Source organism: Rana temporaria, chromosome 2 (genome assembly GCF_905171775.1).
Source record: "Rana temporaria chromosome 2, aRanTem1.1, whole genome shotgun sequence".
Lineage (NCBI taxonomy): Eukaryota > Metazoa > Chordata > Amphibia > Anura > Ranidae > Rana > Rana temporaria.
The window spans coordinates 305,058,223-305,083,023 of NC_053490.1; the positions used below are offsets into that span (position 1 = coordinate 305,058,223).

The 24,801-nt window shown below is 45.2% G+C and overlaps 1 protein-coding gene across 2 annotated transcripts in view; it reads left to right on the forward strand.

Annotated features, from left to right (window-relative positions):
- LOC120926968 (protein argonaute-3) overlaps positions 1 to 24,801 on the forward strand; it is a 234,305-nt gene that overhangs the window by 99,825 nt on the left and 109,679 nt on the right. For both annotated transcript variants that reach the window (XM_040337320.1, XM_040337321.1), the window contains exon 4: positions 11,546 to 11,754. In XM_040337320.1, the coding sequence (XP_040193254.1) occupies positions 11,546 to 11,754 (209 nt within the window). The remainder of the gene's footprint in view (positions 1 to 11,545; positions 11,755 to 24,801) is intronic.

The window sequence follows — 24,801 nt, forward strand, 5'->3', positions numbered from 1 at the left end:
AGCTGTTGGGGACATCATAGTAACGTTGAGCTTGAAAAGAGCAGAGTGCCTGCGAGCCATGATTAGATGCCTGAGATGGTTTGTGCGGCGGCTGTATCATCCATGGGCAGGAGGACGGTTCCTCTTGGGATGAAGGGAGATCCAGTTGTAAGTCCTGAAAGTGGCGTCTCAGGTCAGGCAAAGAAGATGCTTGGACTTGGTGGCCTCGGTGGGGAAAAAACGTTTAAAGGGGAGCCCCCGTCTGTATTTAATACCATTGGTTTGCAGGATCTGGAGATATGGTTTCAAGTTCCTTCTTTTGGCGATCATGACTGGGGACAGATCCACAGCTGGAGAGAGTGATTTTGAAAGGAGAACCGGACGTTCTCTTGCTGCTTGTAAAAGCCTCTTTAGTGTGGTAAAAGTGAAACTTTATAATGACATCCCTTGGGGGGGGTGCATCTGTAGGTTTAGGACAGGATAAATCGATGTGGTCAAATTCCAGAAGTTCCTACGGAATCTCAGGTGCCAGTTCTTGGAAGAAGGCAGTGGCTATGCCCTGTAAGTCAGTTATGACCTCCAGAATTCCACGGATTCTAGGTTGTCCCTGCGGGCTCTGTTTTCAGAGTCCTTCAGTTTGTCACGTAAGCTGTCTAGCTCAGCATTAAGTTTGTCAACCTCATCCTCATGGCCCTCTAGCACTGTGGTAGTCAAGAAGTCCATCCGTTGCTAAAGATGATTTGTGTGGTGGCCTAGCTCTTTAAGGCCTCGCGGGCGGTCAGAGGAAAGCTTGCGAGAGGCTATGGAAATTTCATCTTGCTATGGAGCGGAACTTGGCTAGCATTGCAGTCATGCAGATCAGGGCTTACCAGGTCAGTGGGGAATTGCTGCAGGCTGTCTGATGATAAAGCTGGATCCGCAGCCTAGAGCCTCGTGGTGTCATCAGGCTCAGGAGGTTCGGGCACCATCTTGCCTTTTTTCTCTTGTATTGTTTAGCCTGTTTAGTTTTCTTTTGTTGCTGGCGTTGCATTCCCACGGGTGCCTGGCAGTGTTCGCTGTCCCGGGGGCTTGGTGGAGTGTCTGCAGGCAGGTAGTGCTCTGTCAGCCAGGGATTTAGTGTCCGGTGGCGCAGAGTGCAGGGACTAGGCGGCCATATCCCGCGATTGCGCGCATACGCCCCCCCCCCAAGATAAAAAAAATAAAGAAAAATGAATTATTGAGTTAGAAAAAGAATCACCCCCCCTTATGTCAGTATTTTATTGGACCAAATTTTACTTCAGATACAACCTTTAGTCTGTTGGGATAATGCTCATCTAAACGTTGCAATATTTACCCACTCTTCTTTGCAGAACTGCTCATGTTCAGTTCAAATTCATGGTGACCGTTTGTGGACTGAAGTCTTCAAGTCATTCCACAGATTTTCAATGGGGTTTAAAGTGGTTGTAAAGGCAGAATGCATTAAGACAGGGTTCAACAAACCCCGGGTGCCAGGTTGCAATTGCGACTAGAATTGGTGACCTGGCGCCTGGGGCGGCACAGCTGGGGTATCCTGTGTCTCCGTGCGCCCAGCCCCACTCCCGTGATCGATGGTAATTGAGGCTGTGGCTTTTGCGGCCCTCTGCAGGCCTATGCTTCCTTCTGTGATCTGGCGCCATCTTGTGGTGACCGTTGGTATGACAAGACAGCCAGCATGGAGCTTCCCTTGTCTGTTTTCACTGCCATCTCCTTCCCTCTAATTGGCCCCCAAACATTATATATATTTTTTATTCTAACACCCTAGAGAATACAATGGCGGTCGTTGCAATACTTTCTGTCACACCGTATTTGCGCAGCGGTCTTACAAGCGCACTTTTTTGGGAAAAATACACTTTTTTTAATTAAAAAATAAGACAACAGTAAAGTTAGCCCAATTTTTTTATATTGTGAAAGATAATGTTATGCCGAGTAAATTGATACCCAACATGTCATGCTTCGAAATTGCGTCCACTCGTGGAATGGCGACAAACTTTTACCCTTTTAAAATCTCCATATGCGACGTTTAAAAAATTCTACAGGTTGCATGTTTTGAGTTAGAGGAGGTCTAGGGTTAGAATTATTTCTCTCGCTCTACCAATCACGGCAATGCCTCACGTGTGGTTTGAACACCGCTTTCATATGCGAGCGCTACTCACGTATGCGTTCGCTTCTGCGCGCGAGCTCGGCGGGATGGGGCTCGGCACATTCCTGGCTCCTAACTTTTTTAGCTGGCTCTTAGATTCCAAGCAAATTTGTCAAGCCCTGCACATGCCCATTGCAATGAATGGGCACTTCTGGAGTGCCTGAAAAGTGCTTTGGAAACACCACAAAGCGGTAATTTTTAACCCAGCGAGCGGCCGAAAAGCACCGCTTAAACATCGCTAAAGTGCTGCTAAAACAAGTGCTGCTTTAGCGATAACGCGGTGTAAGCTGAATCCAATTCACAATAGTGTGAACCCAGCCTAAAGCAGTATTAAACACAAAAGACCAAAATGGAATTATCTGGCCTCAACACCAAACGATCTGTCTGGCGGAAATCCAATACAGCACCATTCCTACAGTAAAGCATGTAGATGGTAATATCCTGTTATTGGGGTGTTTCTCTGCAGCAGGGACTGGAGCACTTGTCACGATAGAAGAGAGATGGATGGGGCAGAATACCAAATTGAGGAAAATTTGCTACCCTCTGCCAGAAAGTAGATACATCGGAAGAAGGTTTACCTTCCAACATGACAATGACCCAAAGCACACAGCAAAAATTGACAGAAAGTGGTTGAAGGAGAAAAAGGTGAATGTCCTTGCATGGCCTAGTCAGAGTCCAGACTTGGATCCCTGTCACACTGAGGCAGTTTCCAGGCGTTTTAGCGCCTGAAAACTGCTTTCCATGCTGCCCGAATGTGAAAGCCTGAGTGCTTTCACACTGGGGCGGTGCACTTGCGGGACGTTAGAAAAAGTCCAAGCAGTATCTTTGGGGTGGTTTGGGAGCGCTGTATACAGATAAAAGGTCTGGAGTTGATTCTAAGTGTAGTATTTGCATTTAAAATCTATTGCTATAAACCTACATCATTCGTTCAAAGGAGCTGTCCCTGCAAGTGAAACAGGCCACTGTAAGGCTTCAAAAACAAAAGATATCCATCAGAGAGATAGCAGCAACTTCAGGAGTGACCGAATCTACAGTTTGGTAAACCATGAGTAAAGAAGAATGCACTGGTGAGCTTGGCAATATAAAAAGGCCTGGATGTCCATGGAAGACAACAGTGGTGGATGATTGCAGGATCCTCTCTATGGTGAAGAAAAACCCATTCACAACAACCAGACAAGTGAAAGACACTTTCCAGGAGGTGGGTGTATCATTGTCAAAGTCTCTAATCAAGAGAAGACTTTGTGAGAGCAAATACAGAGGGGCAGATCCACAGAGATCTGCACTGGCACAGCGTATGGGAGATACGCTACGCCGCTGTAACTTACTTTTTTAAACTTCGAATCCTCAAAGAATTTGCGCCGTAAGTTACGGCAGCGTAGTCTATCTCTCATGGCGTAAGGGCGCCTAATTCAAATCGGCAAGTAGGGGGCGTGTTTCATTTAAATGAAGCGCGTCCCCGCACCGAATGAACTGCGCATGCGCCGTCCCTAAATTTCCCGCCGTGCATTGCGCTAAATGCCGTCGCAAGGACGTCATATTTTTTTTTTTTGAACTTTGAGGTTTTTATTTATATAGAAAAAGGGAAATGTATACAAAACATTGCCAATTGGGCATACCCTGGCTCAATATACAATCATAGATATTAAAGGAAAGAGAAGTGAATAGAGAATACAGAAAAGCAAGCTTGTAGTATTGTGCACCTGCGAAGAATCGTAGTAGAACAGGAATTATACCAATAAAGACAAAGTTGCATATACATTTATATAGACAGGAGAATATCATATAAATCATATTAAGCTCGTGGTGGGACATATGTAATAGATATCCGTTGGTATAGGTTATCAGCATTATCTAAAAAAAAAAAAGGGAGCCGTGTACCACCCAGCAAATGGAGAATGGAAAGTGGATCGGACAAAGAGGAGGACAAGAACCCCAAGACGATCATCAATAATTCTTGATGGGGCGAGACCCTAGAGATGTAATTAAAGTAGTGGGGCGCTTCTGTGATCAGCAATCCATTTTTCCCAAGACGAGTTAAAGCTGTTTGTAGACAGATTTGCCTTTGCGAATGAAAATTCCATCAGGAAGTGTGCGTTGAGTATTCGAATGACATCTTTTAAAAGAGGCGATTGGATTGACTTCCAATTTCTTGCTATCGCCAGTCTGGCTGCAATTAGAATGTGCGTTACTATCGTTTGTGAGTGTCTAGGCCAGGAAGGGATTGAGAGGCCTAGGAGAAGGTCTAAGGGGGACAGTGGGAAAGATATGTCACACAGTGAGGAGATTAGTTCTTGTACTGTATTCCAGAAGTTACCAAGTAGCGGACAATCCCACCAGATATGAGAAAGAGACCCATTTTCTCCACATCCTCTCCAGCATTTAGATGAGGTGGACGGATATATCTTTGCCAATCGTTCAGGGGTAAAATACCATTTATGGAACAGTTTCTGGAGAGATTACCAATGAGTAATGCAGTGTGAGAGACGAAGGGGAATTAAAAGGGCCTTCACCCAAAGGTCGGTAGGGGGTGGTTGAGAGACATGGGTAGACCAATACTGAATGGATGATAAGAGTATATCCGAATTTGGCGAGGTAATCAGTTTATATAAGAGGGAGATGCCCTTAGCTTTGGTATCCTTGGAGATAAAATATTTCAAGAGTACTGAAGAGGAGAGATTATCCGATGACCAGGAAAGTTTAGATAGGAGGGATCTTATTCGGAGATAAACAAAGAATGTTTTAGAGGACAGTCCATATTTCTGTTGTAGATAGGAGAAGGGATGGATGCCCACGGGTGAAAAGAGCAAACCCACGCTTTCAATGCCGGCCTTTACCCATTCTTGGATGGGTAGATCTGGTGTCAAAAGGGAAAGAGCTTCTGTAGGTAATAATGAGAGGGAAGACGATGATAGAGTTGGGTTCATTTGCAGAAATCCCGACCAGACTCTTAGAGAAGCGGTAATGGTATCCAGGAAATTATTTGTGGGTTTGAAAGTAAGCCAAGTAGCAGCGAGAACATGTTGGAGGTTTGCAGAGAGTGCAGTAGCTTCGATTTGTTTCCAGGTTGGGAGGCGATGATCCGACCACCATGTTTTTAACTGATCCAAGACAGTTGCCCGATAGTATGCTAAAATGTCCGGAGCACCTAGACCCCCTTGTTTAACTGGGGTTAAGAGGACAGCTCTCTTGACTCTGGGTTTTTTTCCTTGCCAAATAAAGTCATTAATAATGCGTTGAAGTTTACCCAATTGAGCGTGTGACATTGGTAGGGGGATAGTTCGGAATAGATATAGGACATGTGGAAGTAAGAACATTTTCGTTTGAGCAATTCTTCCTGCCCATGAAGCAGGGACAGAACTCATATCACTTGTCAACCTCAAAAGCTTGCCTGCAAGGTTTTCAAAATTTGTTCTAAGCAAAATATTGCTCGGGAATGTGAGCTGGATTCCGAGATAGGGAAGAAAGGCGTTAGGCGCCCATGCAAAGGGAAAATTATTTGAAATATATTGGGTATGTAGGCGTTCAAGGCCTAAATTCAGCATAAGGGACTTACTATGATTTAATTTGTACAGGGATATTGCGCTGAATGAGTCTAAAAGTTGTTGAACAGCGGGGAGGGAAGTCATAGGATCTGTTAAGGCAATGATGACATCATCGGCATATAAACCTATTTTGTGCTCGACATCTCCAATTTTAATACCTGTTATCAGGGGGTTGGATCTAATGGCTTGGGCTAGTGGTTCCATTATCATGGCAAAAATTAGGGGGGACAGTGGACACCCTTGTCTGGTGCCGTTGGTAATTTTGAATGGGCTGGATGTAACACCAGAGGTCCATACACGGGCAGATGGGTGGGAATATAGACTTAAAATAGCCGATAGGAAGGTACCTGATATACCGAACTTGCGCAGAACCGATTCCATGTAGGGCCAATAGACCCTATCGAACGCCTTCTCTGCATCCAAAGATAGGAAGAGAGAAGGCGTTCGATCGTGCTCCACCCATTGGATTAGGTCAATAAGCCTCCTGGTACCATCCGAGGCCTGTCGGCCCGGCACAAAACCAACTTGGTCTGGATGTATAATTAGTGGGATGATATTAGCTAATCGTTGAGCAAGGAGTTTGGCATATATCTTTGTGTCGGTATTTAAAAGAGATATTGGGCGGTAGTTGGCAGGGTTGTCTGCTGGTTTCCCAGCTTTGGGAATGGTAACCACTAATGCATCAAGGGATTCCTTTGGGATCTGACCTGTGGATGCAAATTGGTTATAAGTGCTACAGAGATGGGGGAGCAGTAGGTCAGCAAAATGTTTGTAATACTCATTAGGGAACCCATCAGGACCCGGAGCTTTATGTAGGGGCATTTGGTTGATAATTTTATGAATTTCGTCCACTGCAAAAGGTTCTGCAAGGAAAGAGAGTTGTTCTTGGGAAATAGAGGGTAAGGAAATAGAGGACAAAAAATTGGAGATGTCATGTTGGGTAGGGGGAGGAGGTTGTTCATTATCCGTAAGATTATAGAGCTTGGCGTAAAAACTCCCGAACTCGTTTGCGATATCTAATGGGTTGTTAATACGCCTACCTTGGGAAGTGGTGAGAAATTCAATTCGTTTGTTAGAGAGTTGTTTTTTGAACTGTCTAGCCATATAGGCACCTGGTTTGTTGGCGGCCACATACGATTTCAACTTAAGGCGTTTAATGTAATAATCAAAGTCTTTTCTAAGGTGGTCGCAGAGTTGTGATCTGAGAGTTTTTAATTTCAAATAGGCACCCTCGGAAGGGGATTGTTTGCTATTTCTAGGGCACGAATTTGTTTCAGGAAGGAATCTGTAGTAGAGGAATATAATTTTTTGGAGTGGGCTCCGAGCTTAATAAATAGGCCTCGCAAGCAAGCTTTATGGGCATTCCATGTAACAGCATGATCAGTTACAGAGTTAACATTATATCGGAAAAATTCCTCAATCTCGGATTTAATTTGAGACTCAAACGTAATGTTATTGAGAAGGAAGGTGTTCAGTCTCCAAATTGAATGTCTAGGGGTTTGGGAGAGGGGAGACAATTTAATTGTAATGGGCGCATGGTCAGACCAAGATATTGTTCCGATATGAGAGTGGGTGATGGATTGGAGTAAATGTTTATCAGAGATTAAAAAATCAATCCTAGAATAAGATTGGTGAGGGGGGGAAAAGAAGGTGTAATCCCTCTCCGTACCGTGCAGGCATCGCCATGAGTCATATAGATCTTCTCTATGGAGTAGGGCAGACAAAGCGGAAGGTCGACATCTCAAAGTACTAGAGGTATCAAGGGTTGGATCAACTATGTCGTTAAAATCCCCGCACAGTAATAAAGGTAAGGTTCTATAGGGGGCCAATTTATTGAAAAGAGTCGTATAGAATTTCTTTTGGGCCGTGTTGGGGGCATATATATTTACAATGAGAAGGGGGCGATTATTAATTGTTACGGAGAGGATCAGGTATCTGCCATCCTCATCCGACTCACTGTGATGTAATAAGAAATTTGTCGATGCACTTATGGCAATCATGACCCCTCTCTTTTTTTGTGGGGCATTCGCAAAAAAACAATGAGGATATTTTTTATGGCGACATACAGGGGGTTTAGATTTAGAGAAATGCGTCTCTTGTACACATAAAACATCTGCATGTTGCGATAAAGCCTCTTTCCAGAGTAAATTACGTTTAAAGGGTGAGTTCAGGCCTTTAACATTCAAAGAGGTGATCGTAAGGGCCATGGCAATAAGATGACTCAGGCAACGCACGCAAGAGGAAAGAGACCACTCCTATCTATAATGCACAAGAGGGGAGAAACAAAGGCAGGTAGTGGATCTGGGCAGTACTTGAAAATGGTACGAAATTAAGGCACACAATACAGTTATTAAACACTAGGATAATATTTAGCAATAACAAGTAATATGCGGAACCGCAATAAACTATAACAAAAAAAAAACAAGCAAAACAAACCGGTGTGCCTAGCACACTTTAACCTGGGGGGTGGAGAAAAAAAAAAATAGAAACAACAAAAAAAGAGAGAAAAAAAGACGTCACCCAGGCCGGACTTCAGTAGGAGAAAGACTAGGGCTGATCTCCTTTCAGGTTTTTTCGGCAAGATTGGATGCCGGAATTCTTGCCTCGACGGGGGTACGGGGGGGACTCCTTTGTCCCGTGTCACGAGAAGAGAGAGGAAGCAGACCCCAATTTGTTAGCTTCTTGTACCCATCCTTTGGAGTAAGAATGGGGACGATTTGTTGCTGATGAGTGACCAACAATTTGGTCGGAAAGCCCCATCTGTATACTATTTGCTTCTGTTGGAGGATAGAGGTAATTGGGGTAAATGCTCTGCGCATTTCCATTGTAGCCGGAGATAGATCAGTGAAGAGCTTGAGGTTGGTGTATGGAGCCGGAAGAGGTTTTGAAGATCTGGCAGCGTAAAGAGTTTGATCTTTTATATGAAAGTAGTGGATCCGGGCCAGAACATCTCTGGGGATGTCGGCTGACAGATGTGCCGGTTTCGCGATTCTGTGTGCCCGATCAATCAAAGCTTCACGTACGTTAATACGAGGGAGCAAGGACATGATAAGTTGTTGCAAGTAAGGAGTGAGTTCGTTAGGTTTTATAGATTCTGGAATACCCCTGAATTTAATATTGTTGCGTCTGGCGCGATCTTCCAAATCTGCAAGTTTCAATTTAATGCGACGGAGTTCTTCAGTGTGGTGTTCTTGTACATCTAGTACTTCATTGTGTGCTTTAGAATAGTCTTGCAGATTTTCCTCCATAACCTCTGCTCTCTCTTCCAGACAATCTATCCTGTCATGCATTTGGGACATAGAGATTTGCAATTCTCTATGTAAATCCTGCTGTAGTGTGAGTAGCATGGATTTAAGCATGACTTCAGTGACTGCGTTGTTAGTAGCAGGAATGGCAGCAAGAGAGGGAGTCTGCTGGGTGCTATTCGTCCCTGCGACTACAGCAGACCATAGCTGCTTCTTAGCGAGGGGTTCCTTGTTAGGTGAAGTGATAGGGGAAGTAGCTAGTCTCTTACCTCTATCCGTCTGCTGGGTGTCTGCAGCGTGCTCCGGAGGAGGCAGAGTGTCCATGGAATCCCTCATGTTATTGTTAGGAGGGCTCTCCGATGTATGCGATGAGGGGCTGCGGGCAGCAGAAAGATTGTCTGCATCAGCGAGGCTTCCGACGTTGGAGCCGGCGCCATCTTGGCTTCCCTGCATCGCCGCGGCCGCCGGGTAGTAATCCGTAAGGCGGCGCGGAGCGGGTGGGAAATGCTTCTTTCCGGGCATATCCTGCTGTGCCCTCAGTTCTCCCCCGTCCTCGGCGATAAAGTGTCCGGAGAATCAGCCGCAGAGAGTTGCTTTATCCAGGCCGTGGAGCGGAGCTCGGATTCAGGCTTCCATCCTGGTCCGCAGCAGGCCACGCCCCCCAGGACGTCATATTTTTTAACATAGACGTGAATTACGTCCATCCCGATTCACGGACGACTTGCGCAAAAAAAAATAATCAAAATAAACGCAGGAACGACAGCCATACTTAACATGGCAAGTCTAACTATACGCCGCAAAACACCAGCTTTAACTATATGCCGGAAAAAGCCGACTAGAGACGGCGTAAGAGAATGCGACGGCCGCTCGTACGTTCGTGGATCGTCGGAAATAGCTAATTTGCATACTTGACGCGGAAAACGACGAGAACTCCACCCAGCGGACGCCGAAATATTGCATCTAAGATCCGAAGGCGTACGAAGCCATACGCCTGTCGGATCTAACCCAGATGCCGTCGTATCTTGGTTTGAGGATTCAAACCAAAGATACGACGCGGGAAATTTGAAAGTACGCCGGCGTATCAGTAGATACGCCGGCGTACTCGCTCTGTGGATCTGCCCCAGAGTGTTTATCACAAGGTGCAAACCATTCATAAGCCTGAAGAATAGAAAAGCCAGATTAGACTTTGCCCCAAAAAATAAAAAAAAGCCAGACCAGTTCTGGAAAATCATTCTTTGCATGGACGAAACCAAGAATAATCTGTACCAAAATGAGGGGAAGAAAAAAATGCGAAGAAGACTTGGAACAGCTCATGATCCAAAGCACACAACGTCATCTGTAAAACATTGTGGAATATTCCGCAATGGCCGAGTCAATCACCTGATCTCTACCCAATTAAGCATGCATTTTTCCTTGCTGAAGACAAAACTAAAGGCAGAAAGTCCCACAAACAAAGAATAACTGAAGAATGCTGCAGTTGAAGCCTGTATGTAAGAAGCAGAAGAAGAGATGGCCGAACACTGGAACGAAGTAAATGCTTGTAGAAATTCTTTGTCATATGCCAGACAAGAAAAACAGGACCAAAGTTAACGTGTTTCACACAGATATATCGTGCTTGTTCTAGCACGGTATATCCATGTGAAACGTGTGAACTTTTGTCCTGTTTTATTTGTCTGGAATGCGAAAATAAAGAATCTGCAAGCATTTACTTTGTTCCAGTATATGGCCATTTCTTCTGCTTGCATACATTCTGTGGGCGGTGGTGAGTCGGGGCAAGCACCTGAGGCAATATTGCACCTTGATTTGCCTGAGTGGTGCATGCTCTCTGCGGTTAGAGCCTGGTAAAGCATCAGAAAGGAGGAAACCCAGTCTTTGGTAATGTCCCTGGGTTCCAGACTTCAGGCAGTCATTGTCAGTAAAGGATTCTCAACAAAATATAAAAAATGAACATTTTATTTATGATTATATTCATTTGTCCATCTACATTTGAGCCCCTAAAAATGGGGGAACTGTGATTAAAAATGGTTGCAGTTCCTAAAATTTGTACTTGATATTTGTGTTCAACCCATTGAATTAAAGCTGAAAGTCTGCACTGTGTCATTTTTATTTTATTCTGGTGGCATACAGAGCCAAAAGTATGAAAACTGTGCCAGTGTCTATATATATATATATATATATATATATATATATATATATATATATATATATATATATATAATATGAATATAATGTATATAGACCTAACTGTATATAAAAGCCAATAAGAGGTTGCATGTATACCTTTTTTGTTGGTTATGCGATTTCTGAGCATCATTCCTTCTCAAGATTTCCTCTGTCGGGTAAGCAGTGCCTGAGCATTGGTCATGTGTCCATATGCTGATGTGCATATCCTTTTAACAGCTGAAAGTAAGTTTTTGGATTTCCCTTTTTATTTTACTGATTTCAAGGATATAAATAAAAACAAAGTTTCTATGTGGCTCCTTGCCAGTTTAGCTTTTAAGAGTTAAATACAAGAATCTCTTATTTAGCAGGAGTAATGTCTACTTTACTGAGCTATGCCTTTGTGTGACATCTCCTTCTTTACAGATCTGTACAGATTTTGTTTTCTGTTTTTTTGTCAGGTGGATTTGGATGTAACATTACCAGGAGAAGGAGGAAAAGATCGTCCCTTTAAGGTCTCCATCAAATTTGTTTCTCGAATAAGCTGGCACCTACTGCATGAAGTACTAACTGGAAGGTCCCTCCCCGAGCCATTGGAACTGGACAAGCCAATAAGTACCAACCCAGTCCATGCTGTTGATGTTGTGTTACGCCATCTGCCCTCCATGAAGTACGTACAAAGCTTGCAAACAATATCCTTAATACTTTTCTCTTTATTTTAAGGGACCAATGAAATTTTACTTAAAGTTGATGATACCTTATGTAATTAAGGACTCCTTCACATCAGAGCGTGTTATCACTTTCATAACATGCATGCTGGTGCTTGGTTAAATGCATACTGCACTGCAGTGTGTTGGTAATCTGCATTGCAGTACTTTATAAATAGTTTTCTAAACTTTGATGTTATGTGCTACAGTGATGCTTTAAAACTCGAACACGCTGCACTGCACAAAAATGCAACTTGACAAAAATGCTACAATCCTACAACTTTGCTTTTTTGCAGCACACACCAAAGCAGTGTGTTGTTGTTAAAGCCATTAGACAGAAGTATATTTGCCTCGTTTAGGCATTGAAAAAATGCTGCCCAACACTGCTGGTGTGACGAAGCCCTAATAATATGTGAGCTAATCAACCTACCTAACTGTCCCCTGCAACCACTGCTGGCTGACGCAAGGGAGCTGGACTGGAATGGGCTGAAAATAGGTAAGTATATACTGTACAGATTAGTCAGCATATGTGTTAGGAGGGGGCAGTGTTTAAGGCTAGTTAGGTTTAACCACTTGCAGACCAGAAGTAGTAATATTGTTTTTTTATTTTATTTTTTACATACCATCAGTATCCCTGATAGCCTCCACACCACTCAATTGATGATTCTGTACTGCACTGGTGGCATTTGTGTAAAAAAAAAAAAAAAGTGTAAAAAATAAATTAAAAAAAAGTCAAATTCTTTATTTTAAATTCATTTTCATTTACCTTTGGACCAGTATATCAGGATTGATTTGATTAATTTGCAAACCTATATACCGTAGTTTGTAGACTCTATGGCCCCTTTGACACTCATGGATTGTTGGGACCGTATGTGTCTGTTTTTTAGGCCTACCCGATCGGTCCATCCATTGCTCTCTACACATGTCTGCTGACACCTAATATCTGGTCCTGTCTGCTAAAAACAGACGGATGGGGATTCATTCCCCGTCCGGGGGAAAGGATTGGATAACAGTCAGATGGAAACGAATAGACAGTCCATTTCCATCCGACCGTCCTATAGAGAACAGCGGACTGCATCCATATCCGCTGTGCATAAGTGGAGCAGACATGGACCTATCATACGCCGGATCAGGGGAAGATCCCCTGCTGAGCGGGCGGGTCCACTGGCAGACTCTGCTGCGTACAGTGTTGCATGACTGACCATTGCCAGTTAAGGTAGGACAGTGCTGAATGGTCATGAAGGGGGTAAAACCTTCCGGGTCAGGTGGCTAAAGAGTAACTCCTTTTTGTTGAGAAAAAAAAAACATTCCCCACTGGATTATCTATGCACATTGTTAGGATTGCAACCACTTCAAGACCAGGCCTTTTCTGGCACTTTTTGTTTACATGTAACAATTAGTAAGTAATTCTTGGTATAAAATTACTTAGAACCCCCAAATATTATATGCTTTTTTAAAAGCAGAGACCCTGGAGCATAAAATGGTGATCATTGCAATTTTTTATGATACTGTATTTGTGCAGCTATTTTTCAAACACAGTTTTTTGGTAAAAACACTTTTTTTCTAATTGCAATGCAAATAATTACAATATGTAACCCATTTTTTTAAAAACATAAAAGATAATGTTACTTCGACTATATAGATACCAAACATTTCACTCTTTAAAATTGTGCATGCGCGAGCAATGGCGACAAACTACATCCATAGGCGATGCTTTAAAAACCTTTACAGATTACCACTTTAGATGTACAAAGGAGGTCTAGTGCTAGAATTACTGCTCATGATCTGAGGTTCATCGTGAAGCCTCATGTGTGGGACGATCAATGTGTGGGTGTGTGATTGATGCACACATTTGCCTTTTGATTTATTTATTTTTATTATCTCTACATTACTGCTTTAAAAATAAATAAAATTATTATTACTTTTATTGCTGTCCTTGTGACAACATTTTATTTTTTATTTTTAAATGGCGCTGTTGACATCCGGATAAACCGGAAGTGATTAAAGAAGAGATAAATATAATGCCTTGGATATTGATGGGAAGCACAAGGATACAAAAAATGCCTGCCATCAGAGTTTTGCTGAATCACCAAGAAATATTGAAATAAAAAGAACAAGTGATGCAGATCTATTATCCCATACACCATAAATCTGGCAAATAAGTGTGATTAAACACAATCAAATCTTATAATATCAATCTCAATGTGTACAGTGATAAATCAATCCAACATCTCTCACATTGTATTATGATATACACTAATGAAATTCAATGACAAATACTCCAGTGTTTTTCAACTCCAGTCCTCAAGGCGCACCAACAGGTCATGTTTTTAGGCTTTCCATTATTTTGCACAGGTGATTTGATCAGTTTCACTGCCTTAGTAATCACCACAGCCGTTTCATCTGAGGGAAATCTTGAAAGCATGACCTGTTGGGGCGCCTTGAGGACTGGATTTGAGAAACAATGAAATACTCTATAAGGCCTCATTCACACTTGGCCGTTCGGGTCCGTCTGTCGGCGGACCTGAACGGCCGCTCCATGCATCGCTATGGAACGTCGGATGTCAGCGGAGACATGTCCGCTGACATCCGACCCGATCCGACCCGCTAAAAACAGACGTATGGGGGGCCACAACCCCATCCGTCCATGCGGATCAGATCGGGTAAGATCTGATGAAAACATGCTGTCCGTTTTCACCAGATCGCTCCATAGGGACACAGCGGTGCCCGACAAGCCCCTCCCCGCTCAGTGAGCAGAGAGGAGCTTGTCATCGTTGGCTCAGCGGAGATCTGCGGACTGATCTCCCGCTGAGCCGACGGGAGCAGGCGGACTCCGTAGCGACGAGTCCGCCAAGTGTGAATGAAGCCTTAAAGTGCAAATGCAAAAAAAAGTGCTATAAATACAGAAAAAGGTGCATGCTGCAGAATTGATGAATACGGATAGATTCCAGAAATAAAGTTTGTATATGATCCCAAAAGGAAAATTCCCAGGAAGGCATTGAAACAATCTACTTGGGCCCCTTTCACACTACTGCGACTTGAAAGTCACACGATTTTGCCACAATTTCAGGCAATGCCTGGGTAAACTTGAGGTCCATATGCCTCAACTTGCATCAGTCGGACCAAAGTAGTACAGGGACTGTATGTTGAAGTCCGTACAACTTGAAGTCGCACAGATATGAATGGTTATCATTGGGAATCATGGAGTTATGCAACTCTGATGTCCAAAGTCAAAGGAAATGTCACACAAGTGTGAATGAGACCTTAGAGATAATGGCCCAGATTCACAAAAGAGATACGACGGCGTATCTCCTGATACGTCGTCGTATCTCTGTTTTAGGGTCTTCCTAACTATGCGACTGATTCATAGAATCAGTTACGCATAGTTAGCCCTAAGATCCGACAGGTGTAATTGAATTACACTGTCGGATCTTAGGATGCAATACCTCGGCCGCCGCTGGGGGGAGTTTGCGTCGTAAACCAGCGTCGGGTATGCAAATTAGTAGTAACGGCGATCCACGGCGGTTTTTCGCGTTCGCTACGTCGCTGCTAGTCTAGTTTCCCGTCGCAAAGTTAGTCGTCGTTTTAGCTGCCTTAACTTTACACAGCCCACGTATGTGCTGTATAAAGTATGGCCGTCGTTCCCGCGTCGAAATTTAATTTTTTTTTGTTCTTGCGTAAGACGTCCGGGAATACGAAAGTACGCTACGCATGTCGCCGTTCGAAAAAATGAAGTCACTTCGCGCAAAGCACGGCGGGAATTTCAAAACGGAGCATGCGTAGTAGGTCCGGCGCAGGAGCGCGCCTAATTTAAATGGCACACGCCCCTTTGAATTACGCGGGCTTACGCCGGAGGCCGCCGGCGTAAGTTTTCTCGCAAGTGCTTTGTGAATCAGGCACTTCCGATGAAAACTTGCGGCGGTGTAACGTATCTACGATTCTGCTCACTTCTGCCTTTAGAAACACCTTGAAGGTTTCACTTACTTTTTCCTCCAGTTATCCTTTGTTATTAGCTTAAAGTGGATGTAAACCCGAATATATATATTTTTTTTAATTAAAACTTGCACAGTATAGGATTTTTATGTCATATGTGCCCAGTCTTGCCACAAAGAGTTAATCCAGCTCTGAGCAATCCTCTTATCTCTTTTCAGCAAGATAAAAATGGACAGACCATGCATGAGCCCGAGACAGACAGTCAGTGTATTTCAAATCCCCTCCTCTTTTCTTCTTCAGCTTTCCCAGGATTAGTTGCTCCACACCTCAGCATGATTGGGCATGCTGAAATCATGTGGTGACTTTTCTGGGTTTTGACTGGTTGTTGGTGATCATAGCAGAAGTTCAGTGTAAGAAATACACAGGAGAAAATGCATGTTGACAAGGGGAGTGTAGAGGTGGGTGGAGAATCTACTGACATCACGACTCCACCCACCGACAACAGACCCACCCACAGAATGTGCAGTTTTTCAGGTCTCATAACATACAGAGGGGAGACATTTGACAGGTAAGGATACATGCAGGAGGCGTGTATATCCTTTGTAACCACTATGGCAGTAGTTTAGAAAAGATGAGAGTGGGTTTACATCCACTTTAAGCACATGGGGCCAGATTCACAGACATTTGCACTTGCGCCGCGTATCAGTGATACGCTACGCCGCCGTATCTTACCTGGCGGAATTTCGAATCCTCAGCGATTTCACGCCGTAAGTTACGGCGGCGTAGTGTTTTTCTGGCGGCATATTTGAAATTGGGCGGGTTGGGGGCGTGATTCATTTAAATGAAGCGCGTCCCCGCGCCGAATGAACTGCGCATGCTCCGTTTTGAAATTTCCCGCCGTGCTTTGCGCGAAATGACGTCGCAATTAGCATACCCGACGCGGAAAACGACGCGAACTCCACCCAGCGGGCGCCGAAGTATTGCACCTACGATCCGAAGACGTACGAAGCCGTACGCCTGTCGGATCGAAGCCAGAAGCCGTCGTATCTTGGTTTGAGGATTCAAACTAAAGATACGACGCGGCAAATTTGAAAGTACGCCGGTGTATCAGTAGATACGCCGGCGTACTTGCTCTGTGAATCTGGCCCATAGTGTTTGTCTGATGTTGTGACTTAGATGAGTATAAGATCACATTTTATGGCAAATTACTGCAGAAAGCCAGTTGAAGAGGTTTTCAAGCTGTTTTACACACATGCTTTAAAAAAATAATTTTAGCCCTGAGGATAACCTAAAATGTGTGTCTGCTTCTGCTCTTTTCCCTCCCCTCTACCCGGCGCACCTGCTATGTCGGTCCCTAGCCCACAGATGTTCAAGTGGAGCCCAAGATGGCAGGGGCGCACATGGGGGCTCTATTACTCGGGGTGTCTGGAAGAATTCGGATGGCATTGCAGCCACCCCAATGCTTTTACCTGACAGGCAGGAGTCTGTTTGTCAGATTTACACACAATCCCTGTGGCTGTAGCCACTGGGAATGTGTGTAAAACCTCCTGCTGTCAAGGCCCTATGGCGTACAGACCTGGCAGCGAAAGGATTAAACCAAAAATGTAATATAATGCAACTTATCAATCATTAGATGCAATGGCTGCATTAGTTTTATATTATTATACTTTCCCTTCCCGTCTTTCAGGACAGCCCACAATTGAGAGATACTCCTCCTCTTCCTCTAGGAAACACTGCGCCAGCCCATAAATTTCTTACTCCCCCTGCCAGACCTCAGTATTAGTGTTTCCTCCGGTGGGGAGACACTGTGCATGGGAACCTAGGCCAATTCAGGCAGGGGACTGAGGCCATTCTTTTTTTACCTTAAAGAAAGCAGAGGCTTTCAGGTGAATCCTGGTGCGGTGCAGGCCCACCATTAGCCACCCCATCCACGCCGAGCGCGGCTGCTGGTTGCGGGGGACCCCTATCGCGTCCAGTGGGGCGCAGCGAGGGAGACATCGAGGCTCGCCCTGTACTACAGGCCGCAAATTTTTTTGAACCGAGCGGGTTGGACGGCGGGTGACGTCATTTCCGGCGTAGAGCGCATGTCTCCCCTTTGAACCGCGACTTCCGGTTCCGGGTCACGGTGCTGATAGGAGGTCCGGGCGGACGCTGGAGGGAGTCGGATCTCGCACAGGCGAAGAGAAGCTCTTCAGCAAGCAGCCACCTGCGGTCATGTCGGCAGCATCTCCAGAGCCAGCCCTGACAACTGACGCTACCTCCAGCAAGCCTAAGGTAAGAGTACCCTGGGGAGGGGCGCTCTCTAGCTTAGGTTTGCCTCTCCATGTAAGGGTTCAATGCATGGGGAGGCAAGCCCCCTGGGTGGCCAGGGGAGGGGGAGTCCTTAGTCCCAGGGTTTATAGGGGGCTAGGTGCACTCCCAGGGTTGTAACCAAATTTATGTTTTTTTAAAACTGTTGTTTTCTGCCCTTTCTGTGTTTCAGAAGGCCATTGAAAAAACGGGTGGTGGAAGGCATAGCTCAAAGAGGAAGTGTGCCTCCTGTAGGGATGTCCTCCCAGAATCATGGACTAAGGTCCTGTGTAGGGATTGTATTCAATCCTTAGTCAGGGAAAATGAATTAGAACAGGAATCAGGACTCGCAGCCTCTGTTAAAGAGCTGTCGTCCACTTTCTCCTCATTTAAATCCCTGTTTGAGAGGTTACAGCCTCTGGCTGTCCCCACCCAGGTTACAACCCAGCCACAGGCTCAGGGCCCTGCTCCTGTCATACCCATTGCAGCAGTTATGGCAGACGTTTCCGCAGGCCCTTCCCAAGAGGAACCGGTTCTTCCGGATAGTGCCACCTCTGATTCTCAAGAGGGATCAGATGGAGAGGACCAGGACGGGGAGTCCAGGAAGCCCTCTAGGTACAAGTTGTCGCTGGATGAGGTAGAGGACCTCTTAGGGGCAGTTTACACAACCCTTGGTATCCAAACCGACAAGAAACCTCTTACCCTCCATGATCGAATGTACAGAGGTCTGGAGGAGCAAGAGAAAAGGGTCTTCCCAGTACATGAAATACTGGTTGAGACCATTAAGAAGGAGTGGCAGGATCCTGAAAGGAAACCCTTTTTTTCCAGATCCCTAAAGAGGAGATTCCCCTTCTCAGAGGATCCTTCGTCTATTTGGAACAAAAGCCCCAAATTAGACGCTGCCTTCTCCCAAGTGTCCAGAAACACAGATTTAGCGTTTGAGGACATGGGGGTTTTGTCCGATGTTATGGACAAAAGAATGGATTCCCTATTAAAGAAAACTTGGGACTCTACTATCGGGAATCTTAAACCAGAACTTGCCGTCACGGTAATGGCCCGCAATCTGGAACATTGGCTCTCTAAGATTCAGGAGCATATTGAAGCTGGTACGGAAAAGGAAACTATTTTAGCTTCCTTCCCTACTATCCTGCGAGGAGTCGCTTATATAGCAGATGCCTCAGCGGAATCAGTCTGCATGTCAGCCAGATCGGCTGCTCTGGCTAACTCGGCCAGCAGGGCCCTCTGGCTCAAGACTTGGACTGGCGACAGCGCCTCTAAGTCCAAGTTGTGTGGTATTCCCTTCACAGATGACCTGCTTTTTGGCCCAGGCCTTGAAGCAGTGCTAGACCGCACGGCGGACAAAAAGAAGGCCTTTCCTCCTAAAAGAAAAGCCGCGGTACAGGCAGGAAGGGGGTTTCGTCCGCAAAAACAGAAAGGGGCCAAATCGGCAGGCCAAAAGAGGGTTTGGACCCTCAAGGGCAGAGGCAGAGGTGGAGCGATTTTTCACCCTCCTGTCCAGCCCCCTAAGAACCCATGAGTCTCTAGTCAGGGTGGGAGGAAGACTGGGGACCTTTCTCCCACAATGGGAATCAATTTCCCCAAACCAATTTGTCCTGGCGGTCATAAGAGGGGGATACCGACTGGAATTTTCATCGCCTCCCCCCCAGAGATACCTAATCACCCAACTACCCAGAGACAAGGAGAAATCCGAAGCCTTGTTGGGAGCTCTAAGGGAGCTAGAGGATCAGAGTGTTATCCTCAGAGTTCCAAGGGCAGAGGAAGGAAGGGGATTTTATTCACATATCTTTGTGGTAAAAAAGCCCTCAGGGAAATACAGGTTAATCCTAAACCTAAAACCTCTGAACAAATCCATTTCATACAGGAAGTTTCGCATGGAATCGATTTACACAGTCAGAGCCCTCCTTCCCCTCAATTGTTTCATGGTATCTCTGGACCTCAGAGACGCATACTTGCACGTTTCCGATCGCAGAGAGTTCTCAGAAATATCTGCGATTGGCCGTGGACCTAGAGGGAACGATTGTACACCTCCAGTTCCAGGCTCTGCCATTCGGGCTATCCTCCTCGCCCCGGATTTTTACCAAGATCCTGGCAGAACCCATAGCATTTCTGCGGCTTCAGGGAGTATCCATCATAGCTTATCTGGGCGACCTGCTTCTTTTCGCAGCCTCCCCAGAGCAGCTATCCAAGGACCTGGAAGTGACCAAGAAGGTTCTAACGGACCTAGGGTGGTTGCTGAACTTAGAAAAGTCCAGTTTAAATCCATCACAACGGATCACCTACCTGGGGTACCTGCTGGATTCTACTCTCTCAAGAGTGTTCCTCCCGGTAGAGAAAGTCAAGAAATTGGACAGAACAGTGGCTTCCCTCCAAAACAATCAACAAGTGTCACTAAGGTCCCTGATGTCAACGCTAGGTCTGTTGACATCTGCCCTCCCAGCTGTGCAGTGGGCAGGTCTTCACTTTCGCCCACTGCAGGCCTTCCTGCTAAAGGTCTGGGATCACAGCCTAGAAGCCCTAGACTCCTTGGTTCAGGTACCACTTCAGGTAAAAAGATCCCTCTGGTGGTGGAGGAAGGCCACCAACGTAACCCAAGGACGTTTGTGGATTATCCCGGTGTCTCGGGTGGTAACCACAGACGCAAGCGGCAAAGGCTGGGGAGCACACCTGGGATCCCTTCCAGCGCAGGGTACCTGGGGTCACCAGGATCTGAAAAGATCTTCCAATTGGAAGGAGCTGAGGGCAGTGGGCCTAGCCCTCAGGTTCTTTCAGGAAGAACTCCAGGGGCACCACATTCAGGTGAGGGTCGGACAATTCATCGGCCGTAGCCTACTTAAACAAGCAGGGCCGGCACGAGAAGCGAAAGTTTGTCGGCCCTGGCAGCAGAGATTCTGGGCTGGGCCGAGATCCACACCCTCTCCCTTTCAGCGGTCTTTCTGAGGGGGGAAAGAAACGTGACAGCAGACTTCCTCAGTCAAAGGCAGCTGAGGGAGGGCGAGTGGACCCTCAACCAGGAGGTCTTTCATCTCTTGAACAAGAGATGGGGAGCTCTGGAGGTGGACCTCTTCGCCTCAAGAGAAAATGCGAAGACCCCCTGTTTCTTCTCCCTGAACAGGGGAGAAGGAGCACGGGGGGTGGATGCCCTGTCCCAAAGCTGGAAGTTTTGGGACAGCAGTTCTGAGAAAATTTCAATCAGAGCACACCTCTCTAGTCCTGGTAGCTCCTTACTGGCCCAAGAGGGCATGGTTCTCAGTCCTCAAACAGCGGCAGAACCACCCTTATTTCTACCTCAACGAGAGGATCTTCTATCACAGGGCCCAGTCCTATGCCCACAAGTTCACAGGTGGAGGCTAGCGGCGTGGCTACTGAAGATGCCATACTAAGATCCAAGGGGTTTTCCGAAGGTTTAATTGCCACCCTCCTTAATAGTAGAAAGAAGGAGACCGGCAAAATTTACAAGAAGGTTTGGCTTCGTTTCAACGAATGGTGTGTAAATTGCCCCTGTTCTGTACAGAGCCCCACGGCTGTCTTAGAATTTCTCCAGTGTGGGGCAGATAAGGGTCTTTCAGTTAGCACCCTTAAAGGGCAGGTTTCGGCACTTACTGTGTATTTAGAAAAACCTCTGGCCACCAATCCCTGGGTAGTCAGGTTCTTTAGAGCACTAACCAGACAGAGACCGGCTCGAGGTCCACCCTTCCCCAGTTGGGACCTGTCTCTGGTGTTGGGTACCCTGACGGGTACTCCCTTTGAGCCCTTAGACAATTGTTCTCTACGGGATTTAACCTTAAAAACAGCATTTTTGGTTGCAGTGACCACTGCTAGGAGGGTCAGCGAGCTAGAAGCCCTATCGATCAGATCCCCTTTTTGTGTTATTTTTCCGGATCGGGTAGTTTTTAAGACCGATCCAGCCTTTCTTCCTAAAGTGACTTCAAAGTTTCACAGGAGTCAAGATATAGTTTTACCCTCTTTTTGTTCCAACCCTTCGGGGGAAAGGGAACGTCCTTTCAGTACGTTAGATGTTAGGAGAAGTATCCTACATTACTTAGAGGTGACTAAACCGTTTAGAAGGTCAGACTCACTATTTGTTTTATTTTCTGGAACCAGGAAGGGATGCAAAGCATCTAGGCGCACTATTGCCAGGTGGCTAAGACTAAGCATTGGGCAAGCATACACTTGTAGGGAGATCCCTACAGGAATAAAGGCACACTCCACTCGAGCGTTGGCAACTTCTCAGGCAGAAAGAGCTGGAGCAACGCCGGAACAGATTTGCAGAGCAGCAACATGGTCCAGCTACACCACCTTTGTTAAACACTACAGGGTGGACCTGGTTTCGGCAGGTGAGCAAGCCTTTGGGCGAAAGGTTTTGCAAGCCATAGTCCCACCCTAGTTGGTAAGTTCTCGATTATCCTCTCAATTGTGGGCTGTCCTGAAAGACGGGAAGGGAAAAATAGAGTTACGCTTACCGGTAACGTCTTTTCCAGTAGTCTTTCAGGACAACCCTGGGTACCCACCCGAATAGAGGAAGTCTGATTTCAAGACCAGGACATGATGTTGATATGTAATAGTATGTTATTAACATGTTCTTGTGTCTCCCCAGCTGACCGGAGGTGCTCGTATAAAAACTGAGGTCTGGCAGGGGGAGTAAGAAATGTATGGGCTGGCGCAGTGTTTCCTAGAGGAAGAGGAGGAGTATCTCTCAATTGTGGGCTGTCCTGAAAGACTACTGGAAAAGACGTTACCGGTAAGCGTAACTCTATTTTTTTCCCCTTTTCCCTCTTCTTCTTTTTCTTTTTTTTTCTTTTAAAGTGCCCCTGTCCCTGTATGCTCGCACGCACAAGCAAATGCATACGCAAGTCCCGCCCACATATGAAAACGGTGTTCAAACCACACATGTGAGGTGTCGCCGCTAACGTTAGAGCGAGAGGAATAATTCTAGACCTCTTCTGTAACTCAAAGAATGTAACCAGTAAAAAAAAATTAAAGAGTCGCCTATGGGGATTTTTAAGTTAAGTTTGGCGCCATTCCACGAGCATGTGCAATGTTGAAGCGTGACATGTTGAGTATCTATTTACTCGGCGTAACTTCATCTTTCACATTATGCAAAAAAATTGGGCTAACTTTACTGTTTTTTTTTAAATGTGTTTGAAAAATTGCTGCACAAATACTGTGCAAGATTAAAAGTTGCAATGACCGCCATTGTATACTCTAGGGTCTTTGCTAAAAAAAAAATTATAGTGTTTGTGGGTTCTATATAATTTTCTAGCAAAAATCCAGTTTAGTAAAAAGGCGACCATGCAAAGCCCTACCATATAATAATTCAAGCATTGACCTGGCACAGTCAGGAAAACATTGTGTCATAAGGGTTTGCCTTATCTGATGAGTGTAGTGGGTGTTTTAAATAATTATTTTAAACTTTTATCTACACAGTGGCCCATTTTTTAAATATTGCTATATGGTACAAAAGGGTAAACATTTTTCTAATATGCCTGCAATTTTTTTTATGTTTTCACCTTGGCAGATAAAGCCTAGTTCTTAAACGAAAATATTGTGCTATTTTGGGAACAAGATCACTCCTCCATCTGATGTTTAAATGTGGTAGGCTTCTAAAGATCTATTCTAATTATTAGTGCGCTGATATTACTTGTTATGGGGAAGAAATTCTGCCCTGATGTGTTTCCAGATGGCTTTTGCAACTGTAGCCAGATTTAGCAGTCTCTTTACATGCTTGATCCCTCTGCCATTTAGAGAGATAAAAAATTGTGTACTGGGTTGGTTGGCCTCAGAGCACACTCTAGTTCCAGGGCTATGGCACAGCCTTTGGTTTTACCCAGTGAGAGGACCCACATTTTTGAGTAAAGCACTAAGTGCTACCTCCCAGCTGGTACTATTGGGTGCCATTTTAAAATTCCTACCACTACCATCCAACAGCCGTATTCGTTAAGACTGAGGTAACTGAGCTCCGATGTCGTCTACTAGGTGGAGTATTAAGCATACTCTCTGCGTTTTCTGTTGCTGGTGAGCCTAAAGGAAACTAGTGCTCCTGCTTTTCAAGCACTTTGTGAATAAACCACTCTCTGGTCTCTTTCCACTGCTGGCCTACTGTGACTTTGTTACCTCTGACCACCTACAACGCTTTAGCACCACAGTGCAACGTCGGCGTTGTGTTTTTTTTTATTTTTTTTAATGAAAATGAATATACATGAAATGACATACAAAGGAAAGTCTTACTGCTATGGTTGCCCATATTCCTCCATTGTTGCTAGGGACGATCTCTTTGTAAGTCCAGAAGTGAATGACATAGATCCTCGGAACTCCTATTCTTATAGGTTAATGTTCATAAGCGTCTTTTTTGTATAGCTGTACCACATGAGGCTTGGACTTCATTTGTGTCCATAGGACCTCCAGTATCTACTTTTGAATTGTATTGGTCTGTGAAGAACTCGTAAAGCAATCTTCTCACAGGAGCTCTAAGTGCGTTCCAGCATCATCAATGACATAATCTACTTATGACTTTACTGGACCTCCACCTAAGTGTGCTTGGTTCCTTTATTACCATTTCTGATTTAGAGTCCTCATATCATCTCTTGAAGAAACTGTATTTTAGCAAACTCCATATGACTGAGATTTACCAGGAGGTGTTAGTAATCTGATGCCGTCTTTTCACCCTGCAGTTGGAGGATCAACCTACTGTTCTGGCATGTAGGGTGTTTCAGAACTCTACAGATGTAAAGACATTCCCAGTACATTTGATATGTAAAAACATTCCTCTG